Raw genomic sequence first — 24,006 nt, forward strand, 5'->3', positions numbered from 1 at the left:
CCCACACACCCTGTCAGTTTGAAGTAAATTCAGTCCTCCTGTTCTACTCTGGTCTGTATTTTCAGAGGTGAAAGGTATGAATGTGTGTTCCTTCAAGATATAGATCTTTGAGGGAGCACACACTGTGTACTTGTGACTTGGGAGGGGATAGGAGGAGTGGGGAGCCACCTCCTGAGCTTGAACCAGGGAGGCCTTTTCCCAACCCAGTGAACTAACCGCTTATGTCTGGCTCTAATGTAAGACATGAGATAGGGAAACTCCTCGCCGAGTAACCAAGGGGACAGAACAAATGTTGGACATCAGAAGTAAACAAAGCTAAGACTGCCTAGGAACCTCAGGCTCCTCCAGCATGAGCGCCCAGACTGTATCATACATCATGGGGAAACCTGGCTGCCTGTTGCTGCCTCACAGCAGTTTGTTGCCAAGACTCCTGGAATGAGCAGTCTGAGGTGCTGTGCTTCTCAAACTGTGGAAGTCCAGGAAAGCATGGCTGGTGCCTGTGGTGGGTCCTCCCAAATCCCTTGCCACATGCTGCAACAGTTAAAATTACTTCACTGGAGAGCTGTCTGGACAGCTGAATTCTTTTCTTTTTTTGTCACCTCTGTGGATCTGTGTCGGGAAGACTAGAACTTTATATTGCATCTTACATATTTGTTGTTATTAGGGAATGTTGTTATATGTAAAATTAATCAGAAAGCATCTGCTGAACTTTTTTCAACGTGTGTTGGGCTATGAGGTGTCGGTGCAGTTGTGATTGGTGAAGATCCAAGTTTTCGAGCAGTGGTGTCTTGTAGAGATCCAGTGTGGCATAAGAACCTGTATCAATCAGAATAAAACTGGTATATGGATGTGTAGCCCATCCAATTAGATTTGGGTGTAAAGGATGTCAGTGTGATGCCAGACAAGGGTCTGATAGTAGAAATTTTTAACGTAGGGACCACTAGCTGTGTGTCTTCAGTTAACATATTCTGTGTTTATTGGTGGTGTTGGATAATGATACAAGAAAGAAGTTCAGTAGTACAAAACCCAGGGTTTTTTCCTTCCTTTGGAAAGGGAATGATCTTGTGGTTAAGAGTCTCCTGTGCCTTGCCAAGTGCTTGCTGTGTGTCCATGAGCAATCTGCATGTGCTCAGATTTTCCAAGAGAGGCCTCAGATTTTCCGATTTTGCTTCTGTATAATTTTCCAGTTGGGCAATTTTTTTGTTTGTTTTTTCCCCTCAGCACTGCTGCTTATTGAAAGCTTCACTTGAAGTAGCAGATGCCTAGAAATGATCAAATTCAGTGCCAGGCTGGCACTGAATTGAAGCACCCAAGATCTGTAGCTGTCTCTGGAAATGTAGGCCTTAATTTCTCTGTTTGCTGATTCCTACCAGAGGTATTGTGTGTCCTGCCTTCATAAAGTGTTTGAAAAGCATGGTAGGAGTGTGCAGTGGCACTGTGTGTTAGAGCAGCATGACAAAGATGCCTTGCATGTGTAGGAATTTTATTTTCATGGGGGTAGTATCCTGAAAGTCATCAAATCGAGAGGGAAACCACATGTGGAAAAGCCTTCCTAACAGCTGGTAAATTAAGAATAATATGGCCATACTGCTGTTGGTGGGCTTCAGCTAAAGATGATGATGCCATTTTGCAGGTTTGTCACTGGAGCGCTCAACCAACTCGATTGCCTCACGTGCTCGACTGTGTGAGAGGGAGGAGGAAGTCATGGCTTGTTTTGAGAGAGCCTGTGTTATTGCCCAGGTATACTTGCAAGAGCTTGAGAAGGTAAGAAAAAATGTTCTTAGGGTATGGCCTGGGTGAAATTTCTAGGGGTTTGACAGCAAAAATGAGAAAATGGAGAAATGTCAAGTGATCATAGCAAGGAATCTGAGAACAAGTTGGAAGAAATGAGGCGTGTCAGTAAAATCATTTGCAAAACAGCAGTTTAGCTGGTCTCTACCTATTTCTTCTGAGAATGAGGTCTGGAAATAAGTTCTGCCTGTGGTAATGCACCAAATACTTCAGATATGCACAAGTTGCATCTCAAGTTTAGCCCTTACTAAAGAGGAACTATGAACTTTGCATGGCAAGTGCTGGTGTGAAGGAACTCAAGACATTTTACATACCTGCTGTGTAAATGATGCACAGCAGTGGCTATTGAGATCCTTAGTGAGTTGAAAGAAACCTTTTTGGGTCAGCCGTAGCAGTTTAATTACCAGTGCTTCACCTTCTCCAAGTGAACCTTGAGGAATCCAGATCATTAGAACCTAAGTCCTCCATCCCTGGAAGTGTTCAAGGCCAGGCTGGGTGGGGCTTGGAGCTGCCTGGTATAGTGGAAGGTGTCCCTGCCCATGGTAGGGGGATTGAAACTAGATGATCTTTTAAGGTCCCTTCCAAACCAAACCATTCAGTGATTCTGTGATTAGTTGCAAGTAGCTGCTTAGCCAGTGGTTGGTAGGGTGGATACTGGGAACCTTCCACTGTGCCATGCAGATAATAGGTGCTGCTGATTTGCTGGGCACATGCATGCAAACTTTGCCTAGCTGAGGACATACCACGTGCTTTCATGCCTTTCCTATGCCACACATTATGCTTGACATCAGCAGTACTGATGGCAATGCATTGTTATCTGTCCTATAACTGAAAGGCTTTTGACCTCTGACCAGATACTTCTGCTCTTCTCAGTAGCAAAGATGTGTTTCTGTTTCAAGTTTTGTTTTTAATTGCATTGAAACGAGAAAAAAATAAGCTTAGTCTACATACAAAAAATCATTACAAAGGAAACTGAGAGGAGGCTTGCTCTGTTTCTCTGCAGAAAAAAAAAATGGAATCATCTTTAAATTGAAACTATTACTGTCCTTCCATTGTGGAAGAATGAGTTCCTGCCAGTGCTAGACGCTGTAAATTTCTTTTACTGACAGCTTGGGTCTGCGAAGAAGGAAAAGGGTCTGACCTGCAATTCATTCACTTAGAATCATAGAATCAGTAAGGTTGGAAAAGACCTCTGGATTTACTGAGGCAGCTATTAATTCAGCACTACCATATTTGCCACTAAACCATGTTGCCAGGTGCCAACACCACATGCTTTTTTGAACACTTCCAAGGATGATGATTCCACCACTTCCCTGGACAGCTTGTTCCAATGCTGGACCATTCTCTCAGTGAAGAAATTTTTCCTTATATCACAACTTGAGGCCATTTCCTCTTATCCTGTCACTTGTTACTTGGAAGAAGACCGACCCCCCACCTCTCTACAACCTTCTTTCACATAGTTGTCTCTGGATACAGAGACAGAAATGCAGGGTTGATGACAGACACAGCAGAAGTTCATAGTCCTTCTCCAGTCCTAGATGAAAAGCCCTGCTTTGGAGAGGCAACTTTCAGCAATGGAAATGGCTTGTTGCCAGTAAGGAAGCAAAACCAAGGAAGATCTGATAGGACAGACAGAGGAAAGATTAAGATTCTTCCATCAGGACTCCTGATGGCTTGCTAACTCTTAACAAATATTTATGTTATATTGAATTAGATAAACCTATTCAAACATTGTATTGATATTTCTGTGCAACATACTGGATCTTTGTGTGGTATTTCCCAAGCTGTTGATGTTAATATGCAGCTTTCTGCTTACTTTATTAAAGGTTGGAAAGGTTTCAAAACTCATATTGGATGCAGAATATCTCATGGAAGTCATTGTATAGTTTATTTTAAAATTGATTTTATTACATTTTTGAATAGCTGATAAATGTAACATTTAATTGTTGAAGATTAAAGTCTACACTAGCTCACAAGGACCTGGCTAGTTCCGACAGTTATCTGTATTCCAAGATATTTCTTTTTTTCCCTCACAGACCTTAAACAACACACATTCAAGGAGTATCAAGGGCAGCAATGTGACTTACTCTGAGTTTGAACTTTCCTACTTTCTGGAAGCAGCTCTGCAGAGTGCCTATGTGACTCAGTTAAAGAAAGGGTAGGTGGATGCAGATATTAATAAAATTAGGTAATATCCCATGTTTTGTCTCAGATGAATACTAATTTTTTTTCTTATGTTCTGTTATGACTTTTGGCTGCTGGCTCACCTCAAGTCTCCTCAGTGTCCTTCCCTTTCTTTTGTTTGTCTTCTCTCTGTCTTACTTAAGAGACGTAAGCATCATTTTTCCACACCTGCAAGTAAGGTGGGGTAGAACAATATTCTTGTCTTGACTCAGCTTTGCTCCCTGTGGAGACAAGGGGAGTTTGACTGTAGAGGGAGAGTGTAATTTACACGGCTGTGTGCCCTTAAAATTTTCAGTGCCTGGTTTAGAGTTCAGTAAAGTCTTACAGGTAGTTTCTTTCATTTGTTTGTTTGTTTGTGTAAGGTCTTAAATATGCCAATCAGTGCCTCAAATCTGTGTTTTTACTATGGAGAATGTATGCAGGAACAGCGCTGCTCCAGGGTATTTATTATGCCTCTGAAATACAGCTCCCAGTGAACTTCAGAAGGGCAGGAGGAGTTAATATCTACAAGCCTACAGTGAATTTTATGAGCCTACAGTGAGAAACCTTCTCAAGATCAGCAGAAAAGATGCTGTGAATGCCCGCTTCCAAAGGCCGTTGGTGAGGACATGCTGTTCCCTAAAGCAGGTTGTGTCTTCAAAACATAATTAACTCTGGTTATCCAATGGAGAGATTTTGTCATGTAGGAGAGTGTCTCTTCAGCATGTGTAAACAGTACTTTTAAGACTCTATCCTTCCTTAGTCCTCTTCTTGCACCATATTATCCCATTTATTATCAAGGAGTCAGATTCTGGGTATCTCACTACAAACTGTGTTCACAAATATTTAATTTTGGCTCTTTTTGCCTTCACCCCCAGTGAAAGATACTTTCTCTCATTTTCTTTGTTTCTTTTCCTGGTGAGCAGAATGGAAAAGAAAGCAAAAAAAAAAAAATTAAAAAAACAAGAGAAGATGGAAAAGAAAAAACTAGGGGAAAAAAAATCCCAGCAAAAATCAGTTTAAATCCTTCCGTAGAAAACTGATAATATTTTTTCATTCTGCTGGAGGAGGAGCTTGCTTCTTCTTTAGGGCTTTTTTTGCTACCTTTTTATCCCTTGAGAATGACTTTAAATGCAGCTGTGAATAGTCGCTGTTCTCCATGTATGTGGAGCAAAGCTGTACCTGTAAGCATATCCATGAGATGTGCCTTCAGGTAAGCCTTGTTTTAACTTGGAGGCTTACAAAAACACATAGCTCAGATGTTGTAAAATGACCCCTTTAGTCAGGAAAGTACAAGTTTATGCATAAAGTGAAGTATGAACTTGTAAAGCATAGTCTCAGTGTCTGCTTGGTATGTGGTTTTCCCAGGTGAGCTGGGGGTTGGCCAGCTGTGGCACAGTATGTGCTTTCCTAACCTTCTGCCCTTCTCAGGGCAAACAAAAAGCTCAGGTCTTGCCAGTAAGCCCATTAACTATGTAGTAAAATAAAATCCCATTTAGAACATATGGCACTGATGTCCTTCAGGCACCTTTTGAATATCAAACTCATGTTCATTTTATTCAGCAACATTGTAAATTCAGTCTTCATCAGCGATGAGTTCATTATATCTAGCAGGATAGTTTGGCCATTACTGTGGGCCCTGCGTGCTCCCTTCCCATATTATTTTAATGATAGCCTTAAAAACAAAAATCAAATCCCAAACAAAAACAAACCACAAAAAACTGTACAGGAACGCAATTTGAAGCAAAATACATGTGTGAATTAAGGCATGCTTTGATTATAAGCTGAATTGCTGCAATAGCAGCAAAATGTTCTCTATAGCTGTCTCCTGATGAAAGAGCAATGGAGCTCCTGCAGCTGGGGTGGGAGTGGAATCCCACGGGCTCCTTACCTCCTGCAGAGCAAGTGAGAAAAATCAGCCAGGGTTGCAAAGTCCACTGGGATAAAAGGAGCCTGGTGGGATGTGGCAACTTGTCCACCCCCGCAGCTGATGCTGATAACTGTTTCTGCCACGAGAGGGCATAAGCAGCATTGGGATGTATTATGGAAGGGCGAGGGATATGGGAAGAAGCTTTTTAGGATGTTTCATGAGTATGGTAGATTACTCCACCTGATACTGAACAGCTCAAAGAAATGCTTTTGTTCAGGTTACGTTCAGGTAGGAAATAAGCCTCGGATGATGGCTGCTCAGGCTCTCAGAGGGTAGGTTCTGTCAGGTGGGATGTCCTTCCCCAGTGCTACATGTGCACAAAAGGAATGGTGAGTGTTTTATTTTTGTCTCAACAGGCAGAAGAGCTCAGGGATACTGTTGTTATGCCTTTCTTCCTACTGGCAGGATCAGATGTGTTCTTCTCAGAGTGTGGTCAGGGATGCCCTTTTCTCTTGCAGTGTGCAGTGAAAAGAAGACACCAGTATAAAAGAAAGGTCCAGTCTCCCCTTCAGGTATTGAACTGCCAGCTGTAAGGAGCAGCAAGTCTTGCAGCTGTAGAAGTCACAGATGCTTTTAATGACATGCCACGAAAAAACATTGTGTTGCTGAAGATGCATTTCCTGCAGTTGTTTGCCATGCTGGAACCCAAGAAACCTTTCTTTTGGTCCTCCAGTGAGGAATGTTGATGCTGTGGATGCAGAACACAGGAAAGCAGATGCTGTCATACTGTAAGAGGCAGCCAGTTTTCTTAAGGTTATCATCTGCACTAGGTTTTGGTTGGTTTGTTTGTTTTGGTTTTTTTTTTTCTGATGCATGATGTATGAATATTAGGCTCATTTCTTTTTGCCTTTTCTTGTGTCTATGCATGAACAGCTGTTTCAGGAGAGGATATAGTTTGTTAGAAGCCTGGGTGAGGTGCAAAGATGCAAAAGGAGGTGGGCAGAGGCAGTTGATGTTGCTGCTGTTTCTGTGCTCTGGGTACTGCTTTACTCTGGAGAGGTGATGCTGCAAATCACCAACTAATTATCTCAAGATGGTCTGTTCTATCTGTCAGCAACTGATTGTTTTAGCAGTAAATGAGTGGGGGATAAGAACATGATCTGCTGTTGACCATGTTGTTGGGGGACCATCTTTGCCAGCCTCTGTGTCCACAGTCCACTCCTTTGTTGTCAATATTTTTCCCAGCAATTTGCATAGAAAACAGTGTACTTCTTTATTTTCTAGTGTCTTTTATGTAATGTTAGCCAAACTGCATGACATAACTCTACTTGACTGCTTTGATTCATGGACTGGTAATTAATCTATATTAGTAGAGTACATGCACAAAACAAATTTTTATGCTAGGCTGGACTGACTGGACTCTAAAGTTGCTCTTTATCACAGTTTGTGCCCATGATTGTCTGTGTTCAATTTTATTAGATTAGCCGTAACTGAATCCAAAACTGCTCTTTATCATGTTTTTTTCAGATGGTGCTCTGACCACTACTCTGGCTAAAACTAAAACCAAGGCAGTTTAATGATCATGTCCCTTTCCCTTCCTGTTTTTCCTCATTTCTTTTTCTGGCCTCTTAGCAATACAATAGGGGCCTATGGACTCTTCCAACTCATTTTGTTTCCATGATCTAATGTTCACTTATGATGCCATGGCTTGAGGCAGCCTTACCTGGGATTTCCAGGTAGTCCTCTATCCAAGTCCTCCAGAGGCTCAAGATTGTTTGGTTTCTAATCTAAGTAAGATCAAGTGTTTGCACCATGGATTGCCAGAGGCTTTATGACTGCATCCTCATCCAGTCACCTACATAGCATGTATTCCTGTTCCAAATACATACTTTTCTTTTTGTTAATTTCTTAAGGTCCTAATTTAAAAAAAAATCCCTTCAATTGCACATTTAGTATATAAAGGGCATATATTAATGGAACAGTGAGTTCCTTATTGTTGTAAGCAGAGCAGTTTATATGCTCAAAATGAAATGTGCTCAGATGTTCTCCTGGCTTGGAACAGTAGAGTGAAAAGACAAACTCCTGTGTTTGCAGGCAGGTGTGCTCTGTCTCCTGTCACAGCTCAGTAATGTTTGATGAAGTTCAAAATACAAAAGCTGCCAAACCAAATCCTCAGTGCTGTAGAACTGGTATTTTTGAGAGCTCAGGGGATGGAGTGGGTGCTCTTTGATAGGTCCTGGCCACACGGGCAGCTGTCTGGGAGGTGGTGAGTGCTGGGTGCTCCTCCTGTACCGCCCATTTTGCACTCCTGCATCTGTTAAAGGTGTTCCTAAGTCTGTTAAAGGTGTTCCTAAGCATTTGTCATGTGCTGCAGGGTTCCAGCCCTGACTATTGACAGACAGGCAGCAGTTTGCCATTTATTCTTTCATTCACTTCAGTGTGTCTGTTCCTTGTTTTAAATCTCCCCTTCCTCCACCCCAGAGCAAGGTGTTTCTGCCAGGAGGCTTAACTTGTTTTATGGCCTTGTCTAAAATGTTGAACTGTGATGGTGCTTTAGTTTTCTAGGAACAAAACTGTCTCATTTTATCACATTTGGTAGGTTTTTCTTCTCGCAAGTATGTGCCAAATGTGAAATTAATTGGCTTTGCAGGTGGTCACTAGTCTTCTTTCTGATGTTGGTTAATGCAATTCATTGGCACTTTATTAAGACAAATGTCATTATTTAGGTCAAAGAGACCTAAATAAATGCATTTTTGAAAATGCTGTAGAACTGTTATACTCCGTAACTCTTCTGGCCTGAGGAGCCCGTGGAAGAACAGAAAATGCTGGTAGTTTTCAGTAATCTGGAAGAGCAGTTGGGCAGCTGAATTTTGTTTTGATGGGGGAATTTATTAATTTTTTCTATCTTGATAGTAAATACCGTGTAAACAGTTCTGTTGGATTTGGTCACTACTTGTGCATAGGGTCCAAAACTGCATCTTTGTGGGTTTATTCTATTCTAGAAACACAAAAAAGCTCCTAGTGTCTTGGCCCTGTCACTGGAGTGCTTGCTGAAGTATTGAAGTCCAACTTAAAAAAAAGTTCTTGACCTTTTTTTCTCTTGATAAATTTGAAGCACATTTTTGACTTGGGAGAAAGTGGAAGCAAGAAAGACAGCATTTGACTTTTCTCTACAAGTTTTCAGCTTTTTTGCCCTTGTCGTACTTTCTTGCCTGCCTGTACACTGCCCATGATTAGACACTCTACAGATTACCTCAGAATTTGACTGAGATGGGTATTGGAAGTAAGGCCATATGCATTTGCGTTCTGTGACATGGTGACTACAGGCTTTAGGGTGGCATTTTATGTAGCCAATATTCATGGTAAACATGATGACATTTTTATCTCTGCACCTCCAAAATAATTACCTTTTTTTTATTGTCATCAAATGTTTGCTGTTGATTCTGGAGTGCAAGAAGGTTTGCAGTGCAGGAAAGCAGGCACAAGTGCAATTTGTACTGCTTACCTTCAAAATTTAATCAGTTTGACAGAAAACGTTTTTATGGCTTTCTTTATAAATGAGATTTAGCTTTTGTCTGCACAGAAAATTTTCCTGGATAAGCTGAAGTGACAGTTAATGTACCAGTACAACTGCTTATTTTGTTGTCTTGTACAGCATTGCTTCTTTTCTGATAGCTTGTATGTCTTTGGGTAACTTTGACCCTGCAATGAATGTGCGTTGAACCATTTTGCAGTTACTGTGGTGGTGGGGCCACATCCTTAGCCTTGAACAGCTGATAGACTGCCAGCGTGTTAACTGATATGTACAGTGTTTAATCTTTCCTCTCTACATCTCTCTGAGTGCACAGGCACGGTTAAGATAGCATTTGGCAACTAGTCAGCTTTAATTGCTCATGGTGTATGCAGAATAATACGATTTTTTTCTAAATTTGTTTTTTTTAGTCTAACCCTTTTACTGCAGGTTAAGCTGTGATTGCAGACAGTTGCTGCAACTTAGCTGCCTGATAATTAACTGTTTAAACCAGTGTAATTTCATCATGTGCCTGGGCCATCAGACACAAAGCGTTTAAGCACCACCTAAAAGAAATCGTCATTTAAAAGCATCACGTAAGCTCAATATAATTCAAACAAGTACAATCTGTGTGTATGAAGAGGAGATGTGCATACTTTTAAGGAGCAGCATCTGCTTTATAAATATGAGCTATGAAAGGCTTCCAAATGTCCCCTCTGTTCATCAAATGTGAATGTGATCTTCTCTTAGAAAGCCATCTGGAGTAGGCAATGCTACAGTCGCAGCCTTGCTCTGTGCCATTGTCCTGTCTGTGCCTCAGAGTGACTTGTCTTGCTACTGCACTACTGTTAGTGATTGTTTCAGGGGTTGTTTGAACTTCAGGTGTGTTGCCGAGCTTTGCCACATCATAAAAATATTCTGTTTCCAGTGTGCTGATTTTGGGGATTTTTTCATTATTTTTTTTTTCTGTCTTCCCCATAGAAATATTGTGAAAGGAATGAGGAGTCTGCGAGAAATACTACGGACTGTAGAAACAAAAGCTACTCAGACCTTCAAAATGGTAAGGGAATGGGAGGGTGGGGCAGTCTGGTATGCAGAAATTCTCTTGATTGATCAGTGCTGTAGCACAAAAGTGTATTTGTCCTCACTTGATTGATTGCTGGCTTTATTTCTTTTACTTTTAAAATTTTTTTTTAAACTTTTGGAAGTGATATGTCAAGTGATCCCCTTAATTCAAAGACCTGCCCAATTGAAACCTCCAGGCTTTCAGACCTGGGCGTACAGGTTACTTCTCTTGGGTTTGTGTTTTGTTTGTTTTGTTTTCTTGGTTTCAGTGCATTTTCTAGTAGAAACAGAGATGTTACTAGTTTGACAGTGCTGTCCTCAGGTGATGCTGTCTTGTTTTCTTTCTCAGTTTTGATCTGCATGCACACCTTTCTGCATTTGCATGTAAAAGCATTAAGTACTTCTGTCTCTTGCAACAAGCAGTGCTTTTTTAGACTGATATCTTTCAGTGTTCCTTCTGTAAAAGCCCCCTTCAATACCATACAGAGTGACTTTAATTGTTTTAAATTTTTCTTTTTGGTGTTGGCATTCTGCATCTTTGCATCCTTTTATCCTGAATGTCTCAGGTAAAGAAGTATTTATGTTCCTGTTTAATTTCTTGGACCTTTAACGGGTTCTTCCCTGTCTCCTCTTGGAGAGATCTTGTCCTGAAGTTACTCAGGAGGTGACAAGGTCAATAGCTTGCAGAATAACAGTCTTGGGAATGAAAGCTTTGCAGCCCTAAAAGCATTGATACTCTTACAGCTAAACTTGTACTTGATTCTGCTTTGTGTTTCGTGTCATTCCAGAGAACTTGGGCAGGGGAGGTGGACATGGGTTTGTGTAGTGTTTTTGAGAATACAGATGCATGTGGAGGCTTGTGCAGCAAATTAGAAGAGATGAGTTAAATAATTGTCCATTCCAAACTGAGATCAGGGTTCAGCAGTATTTTTGTGCTTGCCTGTTTTATCATTTTGCTGAAATGAATCTAACCATCTGGTGCTCCTAGACTGTGACAGAACGTGGCTCAATTGCTCCTGTCCTTGTGCAACTGGGGACAGCTGTACAACACCCCTGGGGGATTTATCCCTTTGGGGAGCTCTCAAGTTGTTCATTCAATAGCTTTTCCTGAGATTTAGAAGTAGCACTTTCATTTTCTTATTTATTTTTAAAGAGCCGTCAAGAAGGCAAAGGGAGGATTGTGCTTAATTAAACAAGTTTTTCAAGCATGAAAGTAAAACACATGATTTTTTTTCCCCCTAATTTGTGGGATCACAGTGTTCTTCAAGCATAATGATGCTTTTTTTAGCCAAAGGCAGTAATAACATAAATCAGAGTCTTGGCCTGTTCTGGTTTGTTTGGTCTTATTCAAAACAAGAATGAAGCTAATTTACACAGCTACTGTACTGTATGTTAAAATTAAAGACACTAGAAGTATTTGTTGCTTGCATTCTGAATGGCTTACCACAAACTGTACTCCTATTTCTGTGTGAACCAGTAGAGATCTTTGCATTGCTGGCAAATTATTTTCCCTCCCCTCTAAGACGGTAGGAAAAAATATAGGAGAGTTGATTCCTCAGGGTAAAACTGACTAAATAATTACACACTGAGATGATAAAATGATACTGGCTAATGTTGCAGGGCCCTAGGCTGTTTTGTTCATAGTTACTTGCTATAAAAAGCATAGAAAAGCTTAGTTAGAAACAGACAGCTTTCTGTAACTTGTCAGTAGCAGGGCAGGGAAGGTCTTGGGGTTTCCAGGGAGTTGTATGTGATGACATTTCTTTGAGACACCATGGTACACTCAGACCACTGCCATCTATGAAGCTGCCCTTTATGATGTTTAAGAGGCAGTACTGTGGTTGCATTTTAGACTAATTCAGTGAATTAATGTGTGGTGAGGGGGGTGAAAATCAGGAGCCTTGCATCATAACAAGCTATTTTGCTGTAATTGACAATAGGAACTTTAACCTAAGTGTGGCTTATTTGATCCCATAGATTTTGAGGTATGACATCTATAACATACGTGTCCTGATATTTAAAATAAAATTATTGTTGGTGGGCTCATAACACATCTCTAAGTATACATTTCATATAAAATACATATCCAGTAGTCAAGAGAAGTTGCAGAATACTATTTGCAAATATTAGGACAGAAGGGCTGAAGTTTCAGCCCACCCTCTGTTTTGTACAGGATTTACTTTACAGCATAGAGTGGTGTGCTGCCTGCCACTCACAGAAGACACCACCCAGTGTGATGACTCTGAGCTTGTTTGCAGGCTCATCTATGTGCAGTGCAAGAATTAGTGATTTGATGGGTATCACACAAGGGTAAATGCCAAAGATAGTTTTGCTAAGTGAAGTTAACTTGCCTCCTTTTGGGCCCAGCTTGCCAGCTGTGTGTATGAAGTGGAAAGCAACTATTGAAGGGTCTTCAGCTGCTTGATGGTAAAATAAGTACATGTGATGTTGCTGTCCCACTATAAAGTTCCTAAGCATCTTCTCTCCTCCCTCCTTTACTGCAACAGGAAGAGAGAAGCAGTACCAAGATGAAACTATAAGAGTCTATAAGGGGGAGTGATATTAACAGATAAAAGGTTGATCTCTTAAAGCTAAAACAAAATTTGCCTCTGGTCTTGCATACAAAATTCTGAGGCTGAGAACACAATTGTCGTGTCATCCTACTCGTATATAGTAACTATTGTGAGATTGTCTCAGCAGTTCATGTGGCAGTTAGTTGTCCTTGTTCACCAAAGCATCCCTTGCTGTCAGGCCTTTTTGATAACTTTTTTCCTAGAGCATTGCAACAAGACCATGTAAATGCAGGAGTTTGATCTTTTCTCAGGAGGGAAGAAACTGACCCTTTTGTAGACCTTAGCAGCTACTCCAGCTTTCTGAAGATTGGTACTGTCACACTGGTACATCTTCTTCCCAAGGTGGAACATGGTGAGGGGTGAATCTTTTGTGTTGGAGAATGTTCCACTGATATATGTTTTTTCTGTACTGATTTCTAGACTGCAGCCAAACAGTTAGCCCAAGTACTTCTCCATTCCCTCAGTGAAGACTGTTACTGGAGCCCTTTATCTGATCCTCTTCCTGAGTTCATGAACAAGGAATATCAATCTTATGTTAGCAATCTTCTTTGTCGGAGGCCTGAGCTGTACTCAGAAGAGAAGTAAGTGTTCATTTTTATTTCAGTTTATTGGAAGGAGGAAGGAGTGTATTTGAACACTCTTCAGTACTACTAATTATGTCACTGATTCATGTAGTAGTTTTGTGCCTTCTTGTTTTTCAACTTCCCACTGAAAAAGTCTGCTGAAAAAATAAAACGTTAAACTTTGAGTGGTTGTTTTGTTCTGGTTTTTCCCCCCACAACCCAGGAAGAAGCAAGTCCAACCAAAGGGCTGTCTTTGCTATGAAATTGAAATAATCTATTTAGGGTTCAGTATAGCTCATCTAAGATATATTGCAGAGCTTTTAATTGTGTGAACCTGCAAAGACAGTATTGCCTAGCAAATTAATTATGAATGAGATGTTTCAAGTTACCGCTTCTCTTGTGAAATGAGAAGGAAGCTGGCAGGATAACTCTTGATCTTCCTCAGAAAAATGTATTCTGTCTTTCAGTGTGTACTGCCCTCAAGACAATGTAGAAGAGGCTCTTCTCCTCCTCCTAATCAGTGAATCCATGGTAAGCCAAAATGAGCTTTTATTATTAATAGTGCAAAGGTATATCTAGCATTTCCATGTCTCCTGGTTGGTTTTGTTTACAGAATCTTCCCTAGAAACAAAGTTCAGATGCTGAGTGGAAAATGGTATCTATTATTTTATTAGTGGCACCACTTTTATTAAGTGGAATGTTAGTGAAGAGTTTTGGCAATTGTCAAGAAGAGAAATTGACTGCATTCACCATAGTTGTATGCAGGTTCTGATGTTCAGATACATTCAGTGGACAGATGTTTCCATTCATAACATCTGTGTGGATTTATGGATCAAGAATGAGAGGAAGAGAGCCTTACCTAAAGCCAGGCTTGGTGGTGCTGTTTGGAATTGCAGGATGCAGTATTCTGCTTTCATGCCTTAATGTGCAGTTGTTGGCTTTTCCAGTCTGGAGTGATCTTTGGCAGTTTCTGATGCAGTGGTACAGGAAATCTTGTGACATGAAGAAACATTCATAATAAGCTACAGTGAAATAATTAGATTTCTTCTATTTATAACATTGGTGGCTTTAAAAATCCATTTAAGAGAAAATTGGAGGAAAAATAACTGCATGGTGACCTTTGGTAATTTTCATGTTCTGAGAAGATGCAAATGCACAGAAAATGTGTAAGTAATGTGTATTTTGCTTTAAATGCAGAGTGGTCACTTGTACCTCAAAGTGAGATTCAAAACCTTGGAACATCAACAGCTCTCTTAGAAAATTTTAATAACTTTCAGACAAATTGAAAAAAGATACTGTGGAAACGTTGGTTTTTGCTTGCTTCGGTTTTTCTTGTCTTGTTCTTCTGGCTCAAGTTCTTTTCCTTTCCCACAAACTTCTTCAGAACAGGGCAGTTTAATATTGTCTGCTTTTAAAATTCAGGGGGAAATTGAAGAGGTGGAACCACCCCAAAATATTAAATTGACTTCAAAATCATGTACATCTGAGTATTGCTATGTGCTTTTCAGTGCTTTCTAGATTAAACCTCCACAGCACATCTGCTTTGTGTTTTCAAGGGTTTTTCTTTAGTCAGAAGGGCTTTTCATAATTAGAAGTGGAGACTACAGGAGTGAGGGCTTGTAGGATATCATGTGAACGTCTATTAAAATCAGAAGTACTCATGTTAGTGGGGCTTGTTGGGGCTGATCCAAGCAGGAGGAGGACTGGGGTCTGGAGCAGTGACAAAATTGGCTGCTCCAGTCTTTCTGGGATTGAACTTGCTGTTAGAGAGGCCATGTGGGACCTCAAACTCCACAATGTTGTTCTGCTGAGGAGGAGAAAGTTATCCCTATCTAATAGCATGTAAAATGGTGAACTAACTGGTCTTGTAGCTAAATTATGGATGAAGTAGTGTGAAAATGGTATTGGTAGAAACAGGACTGCTGTGCTGAGTTCCAGGTTTAAATAAGGAACTTGGTGTGTGCCTAAATGCTTCTTCCGATATATAGGAACTTCTTGGAGGAAGATGCAAGGGACTTTGATTTGCTACATATAAAACAAACAAAAGAAGCTCTTTTAGCAGAGCACTGTAGGAGACACGTAACTGTATTTCTGATTTTGGGGAAATGGAACATCTGAGCCTTCATCTTGCATCAACCTTGCTGCGAGTTTGTTCTAACTAAAATTCAGGACAAGTGTATAGAAATACACTTAAGAATCACATGAATGTTCTTCCTAAGTGAAGGAACAGAGGGAGCAGTCTGATTCTTATATGTGTTTGTAATCCATAAATACTTTACTGTACATTTTTATTATGGAACTCAGAAGGGGAAATTTTGTTTAACTTATGACATGACATGTTTTCCAGAACAGCATTGCTGTAAGGTAGTGAGTTTTCTCACTAGCCTACAGGTTTGTTATTTGTTTGAAGGTTTGGTTTTTAGTTTTGTGTATTTTTTTTCTTTAGAAAAACAACTTTCAAAAGCTCATGAAATGAGCTAAGGGGAAGCAGATTTCCAAATGAGGTGTCTCCCTAATGATACCAAGTTAACAACTGAATAAAATATACTTTCCTTCATTTGAGAGAATGTCAGTGGCAAGTGTTTCTGTAGGCCAGTAAGCTACGCAGTTGGTGTTCCTGGATTTTGGCTGGATTAGGTGTTCTTCCAGTATTTTGCAATTGTGGACCCCTTAAAATGAAACAGAAGTATGCAATAACTTTGGCTTCTCTGATGCTTTGGTCTGTCAGAGCAAAACTGACCAGAAAGATGGTACTTCTCTCTGATTTTTAAAGAGACAAAGAGCAGTCAGGCCATTGTAACTCTCTTGCAGGACTGTAAAGCCAAACAGCTTCTTCACATACCAGTTTCTGACTTCTACCACTCCAAAATTACCTTGAAGAGGGACAGAATTAGGGGAAGGAGGCCCAGAAAAAAATTTCAGCTTGTGGAGGGCACAGAGCAAAGACGAACTGGGGAGGAGCATAAATCATCAGAGAACCTCTAAGTAAATATGTGCTGAAAAGGAGATGTAGTACTTTTTCAAGAAGTATACACCTGGAGCGCCTTGGCGGCTGAAATCTACTTTGTTTCTATGTTTGACTTGCCTTCCTAAGGTGAAGCTGACATCTGCTTTGCCAGGGTCTGTTGTGACTTCCAAGAAGATGTTATGGGGGAGTAGAACTGTTCCTGTGAAGGAGAAAGCAAGAAATTGCCTTGTGATTCTTGAGGGCCAGAGCCTATTTGTCACCAAACTTTCTCTGGCTCTTAATGGGGGACGCTTCTGGCTTGTGGTTACTTATCCCTTTCCCTTGCATTGCAAGGGACTCAGTTTGCATATTCTGGTGGGATGAAATGAGAATATATTCGAAAGGGGCAATTTACAGTTCCTTCAGTATTTCACTCTGCCTTTGAGCCTAAGTATGTAAAAGGTTTTCAAATGGCTAAATAACATAGTGTCCTCTTTCAAGGCTCTGAAGATGCTTCTGTGGATATATTAACACTTTCAGTGAAAGCTTGTAGCCTGCTTTGCCCTGGGATTCTCACGATTTGCCTCCTGTGTTCTTTATGTCCTGTTAAAAATGGTAGCCTATTTTCATGAGCTGAGGTATCTCAGTAATCAATGAAAAGAATCCTGGTTGTTGAGCTTGGCAAATGTTCCTTCTCTGTGCCAGCTGTTACTTAGTCACAGCCTTTGGCTGTAGAGTTCTCATGAAGGAATCTAGTGAAACAAATCAGTCAGCCTGAAGATTGCCACAGTTGAGGCTGTCTTTGTGGGTGTTTGTGGCCTCCTGGCTACTCTATAATTCCTTTTGCGTAGCCTAAGTTATGGTATGGATGGGCTGTGTTTCTGAGAGGACAAAAATGCTCTCCTTCAGACCAAGAGACCAGCTGGTGACGGCCTTTACAAGCACAGGCTGTGGCAGAATGATGTGTTCTTATCACATCTTGGAGAAACATGGACTTGCCTATTTTTAAACCACTAGTCCTCTCTCTTACTGCATTTAACCCATCTAAACCACTGCCACTGATTGTGAGGAGAACTGAGGACATATTGTCACTTGCTGCAGTGTGATTTTTCTGCTTCACCTACCAATGGGGACAGGACTGGTTCTGCCATCAGGGACTTGGGTGCTTTGAGCTGCAGGGTGTAGACAGAGGAGGTTTGGCATGACTAACCCTTAGCTGCAGTTTTGTTTATTTTAATAGCTATTCTCAAGAGTTTTCAGAATTGACTGCACTGCCCTTAAAGTTAGCCAGAAGCTTCTTAGAGCCAGGAATGGAACACTTAGTATTACTTTTTGTGTTTGCTTATGAGGTTAAAAAAAAAAGAAAAAGTTCTTTGTTTGCATTTAGGAACCTTCCCTTCTTGAATCTGAGGTCCAACGTAGAGTCTGAAATGCCTTTATTCAGTGCTGGCAATGCTGGTTCTTACAACTGGGGATTTTGGCTGATGTGGTCCACCAAACAAACCAGGTGACATGGTATATTTTTTTTGGCTCTGGATTCATTCATACTGGAAATAAAGCTCCTTGTATCCAAAACTAATAAATTCTGTGCCTGTGTAACAAAGATTAGAAATGTCATCCCCATCTTATCTCTGATTTGAATCCCTAAAGGCAATTTGACCTTGGAGGGCCTGAGAGCATGGAACAGATGGTGAGGGGGAAGGAAGATACTGGGACTTGTCCTGTTCTTTTTACTGGTGAGAACAAACTCATGGCTGAGAGCATGCCTTTAACAGAATAACGTTAAACCCATGTATTTTTAAACACAGAAATAAATAAAACCTGTTAGATCTTCAGTTCCTAGTTTTATAAAACGCTGTCCAACAGATGGGTTGGTGAAGAAGAATCTCTTGTTGCTTTTGTAGGTTTTTCTTTTTTTCCTTTTTTTTCAAAATGGCACCAAGCCCAGTGGTGATACAACAGCTGGATGACCATCATGACTGTTTTACTGAGGGCCATTGGACTGTGGCAGCTGAGAGAGACAACTGGGGGCAGGGTTGCCTGCTCTGTTGGTTACCAAATCACAGTTGTGCATTTACAGTAGCAAATCTGGCTGTCTCTTTACTGGTTTGAAAGACAAAGCTATGTGTTTGGGACCTGCAAACATGGACTGCAGAATGTTTCTAGTGGGAAATATACTATCTACTAATTACCTCTTGAATAAATGGTTCTAATGTGAGTTGCTAGAGAACAGGGAATGAGAGCTTTTTTTTTTCTGCTTTGCAGTAGTAAGTCTTGTTTCCAGCCTTGCAAGGAGGATATAAATTCTTGGTAGATAGCTTTCTAAATCCAGATAACTGTTAGCAAATTGATGACTTTGTTACCCAAGATAATATCCATAAACAAATTTTCTTACTTTCTGCTTCTCTAGGGTTGTTTGGCTGTTTTGGGGGTGTATGTCTGTCTTGCTTTCAGTGGTGTTTCCAGAATTAGTTTTGCTACACTACAGGGTGTTAGAATGCACCTGAAACATGTAAGATATATCTATGTGGTCATATTTAATAGGCAATTATAAGGGGCTGTTTTGAAGAATCTGAATTGGGCACCAGTAACTTGTGCTCTGTTGCTTACCAGAAATGAGACAGATGCCATGTGGTTCACAAGGGGATAAGTTTTCATTTGCTGTGCTTCTGGTCTCAAGTGGAATGAGTTGTAGTATCTCTCTGAGAGGAGTTTTGTGAGTTCCTGGGGCATGGTTTTTCCTCCCTGTTCTACCCACATGCCATTTTCACAGCAGCTGTGCAGTCAACCCTTAATATTTTCTTTGCATATGTTAGTGAGGGAAAACTTCAGGTGCTGTGTAGAGATGATCAATAACTTAGGCAAAAAGCCTGTAGCCTCTTGCGTTGAACAGGTTCTTGCCATTGTTAAGAATTAATTTATTTTGTTGGCAGTATAGGCAAAACAGCCAGAAGGGAGACTCAAAGGATATAGGCTAAATATTCCCCAGCTCTTAGAAGAAAAGGCATCAATTGCATGATTTCAAAGGCCTGTTGTCAATCTTACACACACGGCATTTGTTTTTCTCTCTTAATGGTAGTATTGAATCACACCAATTACATTATTACAGTACACTGTGTAAAACACGCTGCTGTTCTGTATAGATGGGTTGCAGTGGATCTGGCAATTATGTCTATTATGAAAAGACACAAGTTGAACATTCGAATGCCCATGAATTAGGGGGCAGGCAGCAGGCACTCATTAAAGATTTTAATTGCTTTCTTTTTCTTCTTTGGAAAAAAGCAGGGGAAGCCATGTTTCAAAGTGAGCAATTAAAGGATACTTCATAGCTAATTGCTGTGAGAAGGGGCTGCTACATGGAATATACTCTATTGTAATTCATATGCTTACTTGACGTTTTATTAAGAAACACTTCTTTGTACTGTGGTAAATTTAATTTTCTGCAGTGTAACCGTGTGCGTAATAACTGCTGAAGTAATGGCTGTTTGGATTTGCTGTGGCTCTTTTCCTTCCTTCCTGAAGTAAACAAGCCATAAATAAGCATCATTGATGTACAACAAATCCTCTGTGGATGGGGGGCTTATCTAGTTTGCAGGTAAGTGTGCTGTGTGTGTGGATAGGAAGGCCCAAGCTGTGTGCAGCTCAGCACTGCAGGTGCTTGGAAAGGCAGAGCTGTTCCCGGCTGGCAGAGCCAGCAGGGGTCTGAAAGTTCCCTATGGTGGCATTGCTGTGTTTGGAGGCAGACTGAAAAGCCCTGCTGACCCCCAGGTTCTGTGCCCTGTCAGGTTCAGAGACACCACAGTGACTGAATGCTGGGTCAGCTCAGTGCTGTCAGCCTGGGCTGGGGCCCCTTGGGGGTGTGTGGCCTGCAGATGGGCTGTGTCACCGGGCTGTGGAGAGGGGGGCTGAAGATTCTCAATGTCCTAGGTCTGGGCTGACTACAAAATGTGTTTTATCTCCCCAGATAGGACTGGTGTCATGTCTGAGCCACCTACATGCACAGCTAATTGTGCCTTATGCATCCCAGAATTTCCAAGTGTGATGTATCTCTGAGTTGCTCATATGCCTTGGAATACTTCAAAAAAAGGGGTATTTACTGTGTATTTTTGCCTTTATAATGCAAGTTATACTAATTCCCGTGGTGAAACTTGTGTTGGTAGCACTGGTGACATTCCCCATCCCACAAAACAGCCTTGAACAGAGCTTCTCTAGGTATGACTTTTCATCTCTCTCCATCCTGCTTGCATGCTGTAAGGCATGTCTGTGTGACAATGGGAGCAGCTTAAAGGGAATAGTCATGGTGGAGGTGTTGAAAATGTATTTGTAGCTATGTTTTACTGCTGCTAATAGTGGAGAGGAAGGAAATAATGCAGTAGGACAAATTGAAATTGCTGCTTATGTTATGGATACACTACTTGAGACCAGTGTTGTACAAATAATCTTTTTTCTGATTGTGTTCAGGAAAGTCAGTGGTCTGAAACAACAGAAACACAGGTATTGAAAAAATGTTGGTGTTAATAGCTTAGAATTTTTTGCATTCTCAAATGCACATTTCAATAGGTAAAATTCCCTATCCCACAGAATGGGTGTATTCTTTATTGCAGTAACTCTGCAACTCTTTTGCCCTTGTACTTGCCAGTGACTGTCAGGATTTCTCACTGACAAATATTTACAAAAACGTAAACCAAGGCAAAGAAAAGAAAAAGGTTGATGATGTTCTGAGGGACAGCAGCCTGCCTTCTGTGAGAGGCAGGCCATAGAGACATGCCAGTTTCCTGAGTGGGTTTCAGGAAATAGTGATTCACATTCCCTTCTCTGAGCTCTGCACTGCAGTAGCCTTACTTAGGATGGTGATTTACCTTATTGTGTTAGACACAATCCATATCCTTGCTACTGTTCAGTCAGTTTTTTATGAGGTTTGCGCCTTTTGGTTTTGGGGTTTGTGGGGTTTTTATGTCTCTACTATCATGTGGGCTATTGATTTATTTTTTTAGAGCAGCTGGAATTAGCAATTTGGAATAGGTTCAGTATTGAGGAAATTGTTGAGATAGAAGTAACAATGAATTTGCTAGTGGCAACTTTTATGTATGGAAGCATAGAGAGTGATAGATTGCGAAGACCTTCTGTGGCTTTGAGATTTAAAAGCTTGAACAAAATCAGCAGGTTTATGACCTTCTTGGAAAGAATATTCATTGTGCCTGTGCATATGTTGCATTTAACTACTCTCTGCTTGGGTATGATATATACAATATATCATACTGCAATTTTAGAATATTGCATCCTTGTAGTATGCCCTGTATTCCTGCTTTTGCACGGCTGGGGTGTGTTCTTCATTCTAGTACCAGTATCTGTGGCAAAACGTGATGGACAGTCATGAGTTTTGATTAATTTTGTATCTGTGCTAATGCATCCACTTAAAAATCATAGCTTGGTACTTGATGTATACTGAACCATCAGGCTATAGCTGACTGTAATGGGAGGTTATTGGTGAGATTACAGAGCATGGGGGTGCTATCTCAGTAGCTGTTTGCTACAAACAATTGTCATAACAATAACTGGTGCAGAAAAAACTCTTAATGCTATTGTATATGTGTGGGAGGATTCACTTGGCAATAAGGATCATACAGTATATGGCTTTATTTAACTCCTTTTTTCCTTTTAAAGTAGCAGTCTTATGTTAAATCCAAACAGAGCTTAAACGTGCATTTATTTTTAATTTTTTTTTTTTAATTTCTGCTAATAGAGATGCTATGCCTCTGTGCTCTTGGAGAATTTTTAAAGTAGTTTTCATTCTGTCATGCATTCTGTTGTTCTGAACTATTTTTTTATCACAGATTGCATCTTTTGCAGTAGCATGAAAAAGAAAAATGCCTTTGTGGCTGCATGAGTTGCTGTAAGTTTATTTGTGCAAGCACTGGACTGGGTCTGATCTGTCAGCTTGCCTTTAACTGCAGTCACCATTTAGCTCTCGGTTGAGATTGTGTTAGTTGTCAGTAATTTTGTTTGCAGTCTCGGCTGGAGGCTGTGATGAAGAGTGCTTGGAACTGGGGCATTACACAGATAAAATCATGATGAAACAGCTGCAGCTTAATCACAATGAAGTATGCGTGGGCTTTAAGGGCTGCATATTCTGGAAATTTTTATTACGCTTAATTCCCATGTTTAACCTTTTTATGGAAAAAAAAATCTCACCACAATTAGAAAGAAATAGGTGTAAGATTATAGTTGTGTTGTAAAATAAATCTCATAACCTTCCTGTTTCAAGGAGGGAACATTTTGTTTGCCTTTGCTCAAGGTGAGATTGCTGGCAATTTTCTTAATTTTTCTAATCTTTTAGATGTCTAGACTTGAGTGTCTGATGTTGCACCCCTTTCAGCTGAGGAGCCTAGGGCAGCGTGTCTGTGCTATCAGATGGTGCTCAGGCTGAGTGGCATCCAGCACTGCCTCTCCCAGAGGCTGGGTAGTCTGTGTTTGGAAATCAGACGGACTTTTCCGTTTACTCTGGAATTGTAGTCTCCTTCTTTGTGCTCAGAAAAGCTCAAAGGGCTGGGATTCAGATGTAAATCTGAGTCTGTGGCATGTGATATTTTGGGACAGAAATTGCTCAACTCATAAATTGCTGAACTGATTGTTTCTGTCAGAAGTTTCTTCCTGATCTAGGCCCAGCAATGTACTGATATATTAGCAAAATTAAGACACATAAAATATACTTGAAAAAAACAATTTTTTCTTGCATTGCCCAAACCTTTAATTGCTTTAAGTTGATGACAAGCAAATCTGATTACTTAGGCAACCTGCTCAAATTAAACAACAAAAGGTCAGTAGCAAAAAAGAACAAAAATGGATGCTGTTATGAAGAAATCTAGTGTAGACATGGAAGATAAATTATCAGCCTTGGAAGCAGTTATCACAGTTGCAGGCAATTGAAGTAATAAGGAAGATGCTTTAAGGATGGCCTTGAATTTCTAATTAATGAGAAAATAAGGAAGATGATTTAAGGATGGCCTTGAATTTCTAATTATTAAGGAAATGAGATCTGGTAGGTCTGTTTCATAATGCTCTAATTCTGTGACACAAATCCAAATGAGATATGTGTAGCAGTTCCTTCCTGTAGATACAGCTGTCTTCTTGAGTTTCCTTCACCTGGGTAGAAAGCATCTCTGTGGAAGCACCTTCGTTATGTTGGGATAAACTTTTAAAAGAAAAAACTTTGAGATTATTTTAAACAAAATGCTGTGAGTGGTAGGTGTAGCTTGCTATGGAGGAGTCAGTTCTATTTTTCTCTCTTGGTTTCTGATACTTCACTTGTGTGTGTGCCCAGGCGAACCGGGACGCAGTGATCAGCCGAGCCCCAGAGCAGCAGGATGACCGAGCCGTCAGCCTCCGGGATGCTTCTGCAGTCTACGACCTCCTCAGCATCACGCTGGGCAGAAGAGGGCAGTACGTGATGCTGTCTGAGGTACCTCCCTCGGCCTCTGCCCCTCCAAACACGCTGGCAAAGCCCCTCTTTGTGTGGCTTGTCG

General features: G+C 40.7%; 1 protein-coding gene across 3 annotated transcripts in view; it reads left to right on the forward strand.

The window, feature by feature from the left end:
• TTC7A (tetratricopeptide repeat domain 7A) overlaps positions 1 to 24,006 on the forward strand; it is a 172,364-nt gene that overhangs the window by 19,746 nt on the left and 128,612 nt on the right. For 2 of the 3 annotated variants that reach the window (XM_041476948.1, XM_041476950.1), the window contains 6 exons: positions 1,634 to 1,764; positions 3,828 to 3,949; positions 10,317 to 10,395; positions 13,394 to 13,554; positions 14,004 to 14,067; positions 23,805 to 23,942. In XM_041476948.1, coding sequence (XP_041332882.1) covers positions 1,634 to 1,764; positions 3,828 to 3,949; positions 10,317 to 10,395; positions 13,394 to 13,554; positions 14,004 to 14,067; positions 23,805 to 23,942 — 695 coding nt within the window. The remainder of the gene's footprint in view (positions 1 to 1,633; positions 1,765 to 3,827; positions 3,950 to 10,316; positions 10,396 to 13,393; positions 13,555 to 14,003; positions 14,068 to 23,804; positions 23,943 to 24,006) is intronic. The other variant, XM_041476949.1, reaches the window with a different exon arrangement.

Source organism: Pyrgilauda ruficollis, unplaced genomic scaffold (genome assembly GCF_017590135.1).
Source record: "Pyrgilauda ruficollis isolate IOZ18807 unplaced genomic scaffold, ASM1759013v1 scaffold4, whole genome shotgun sequence".
Taxonomy (NCBI): domain Eukaryota; kingdom Metazoa; phylum Chordata; class Aves; order Passeriformes; family Passeridae; genus Pyrgilauda; species Pyrgilauda ruficollis.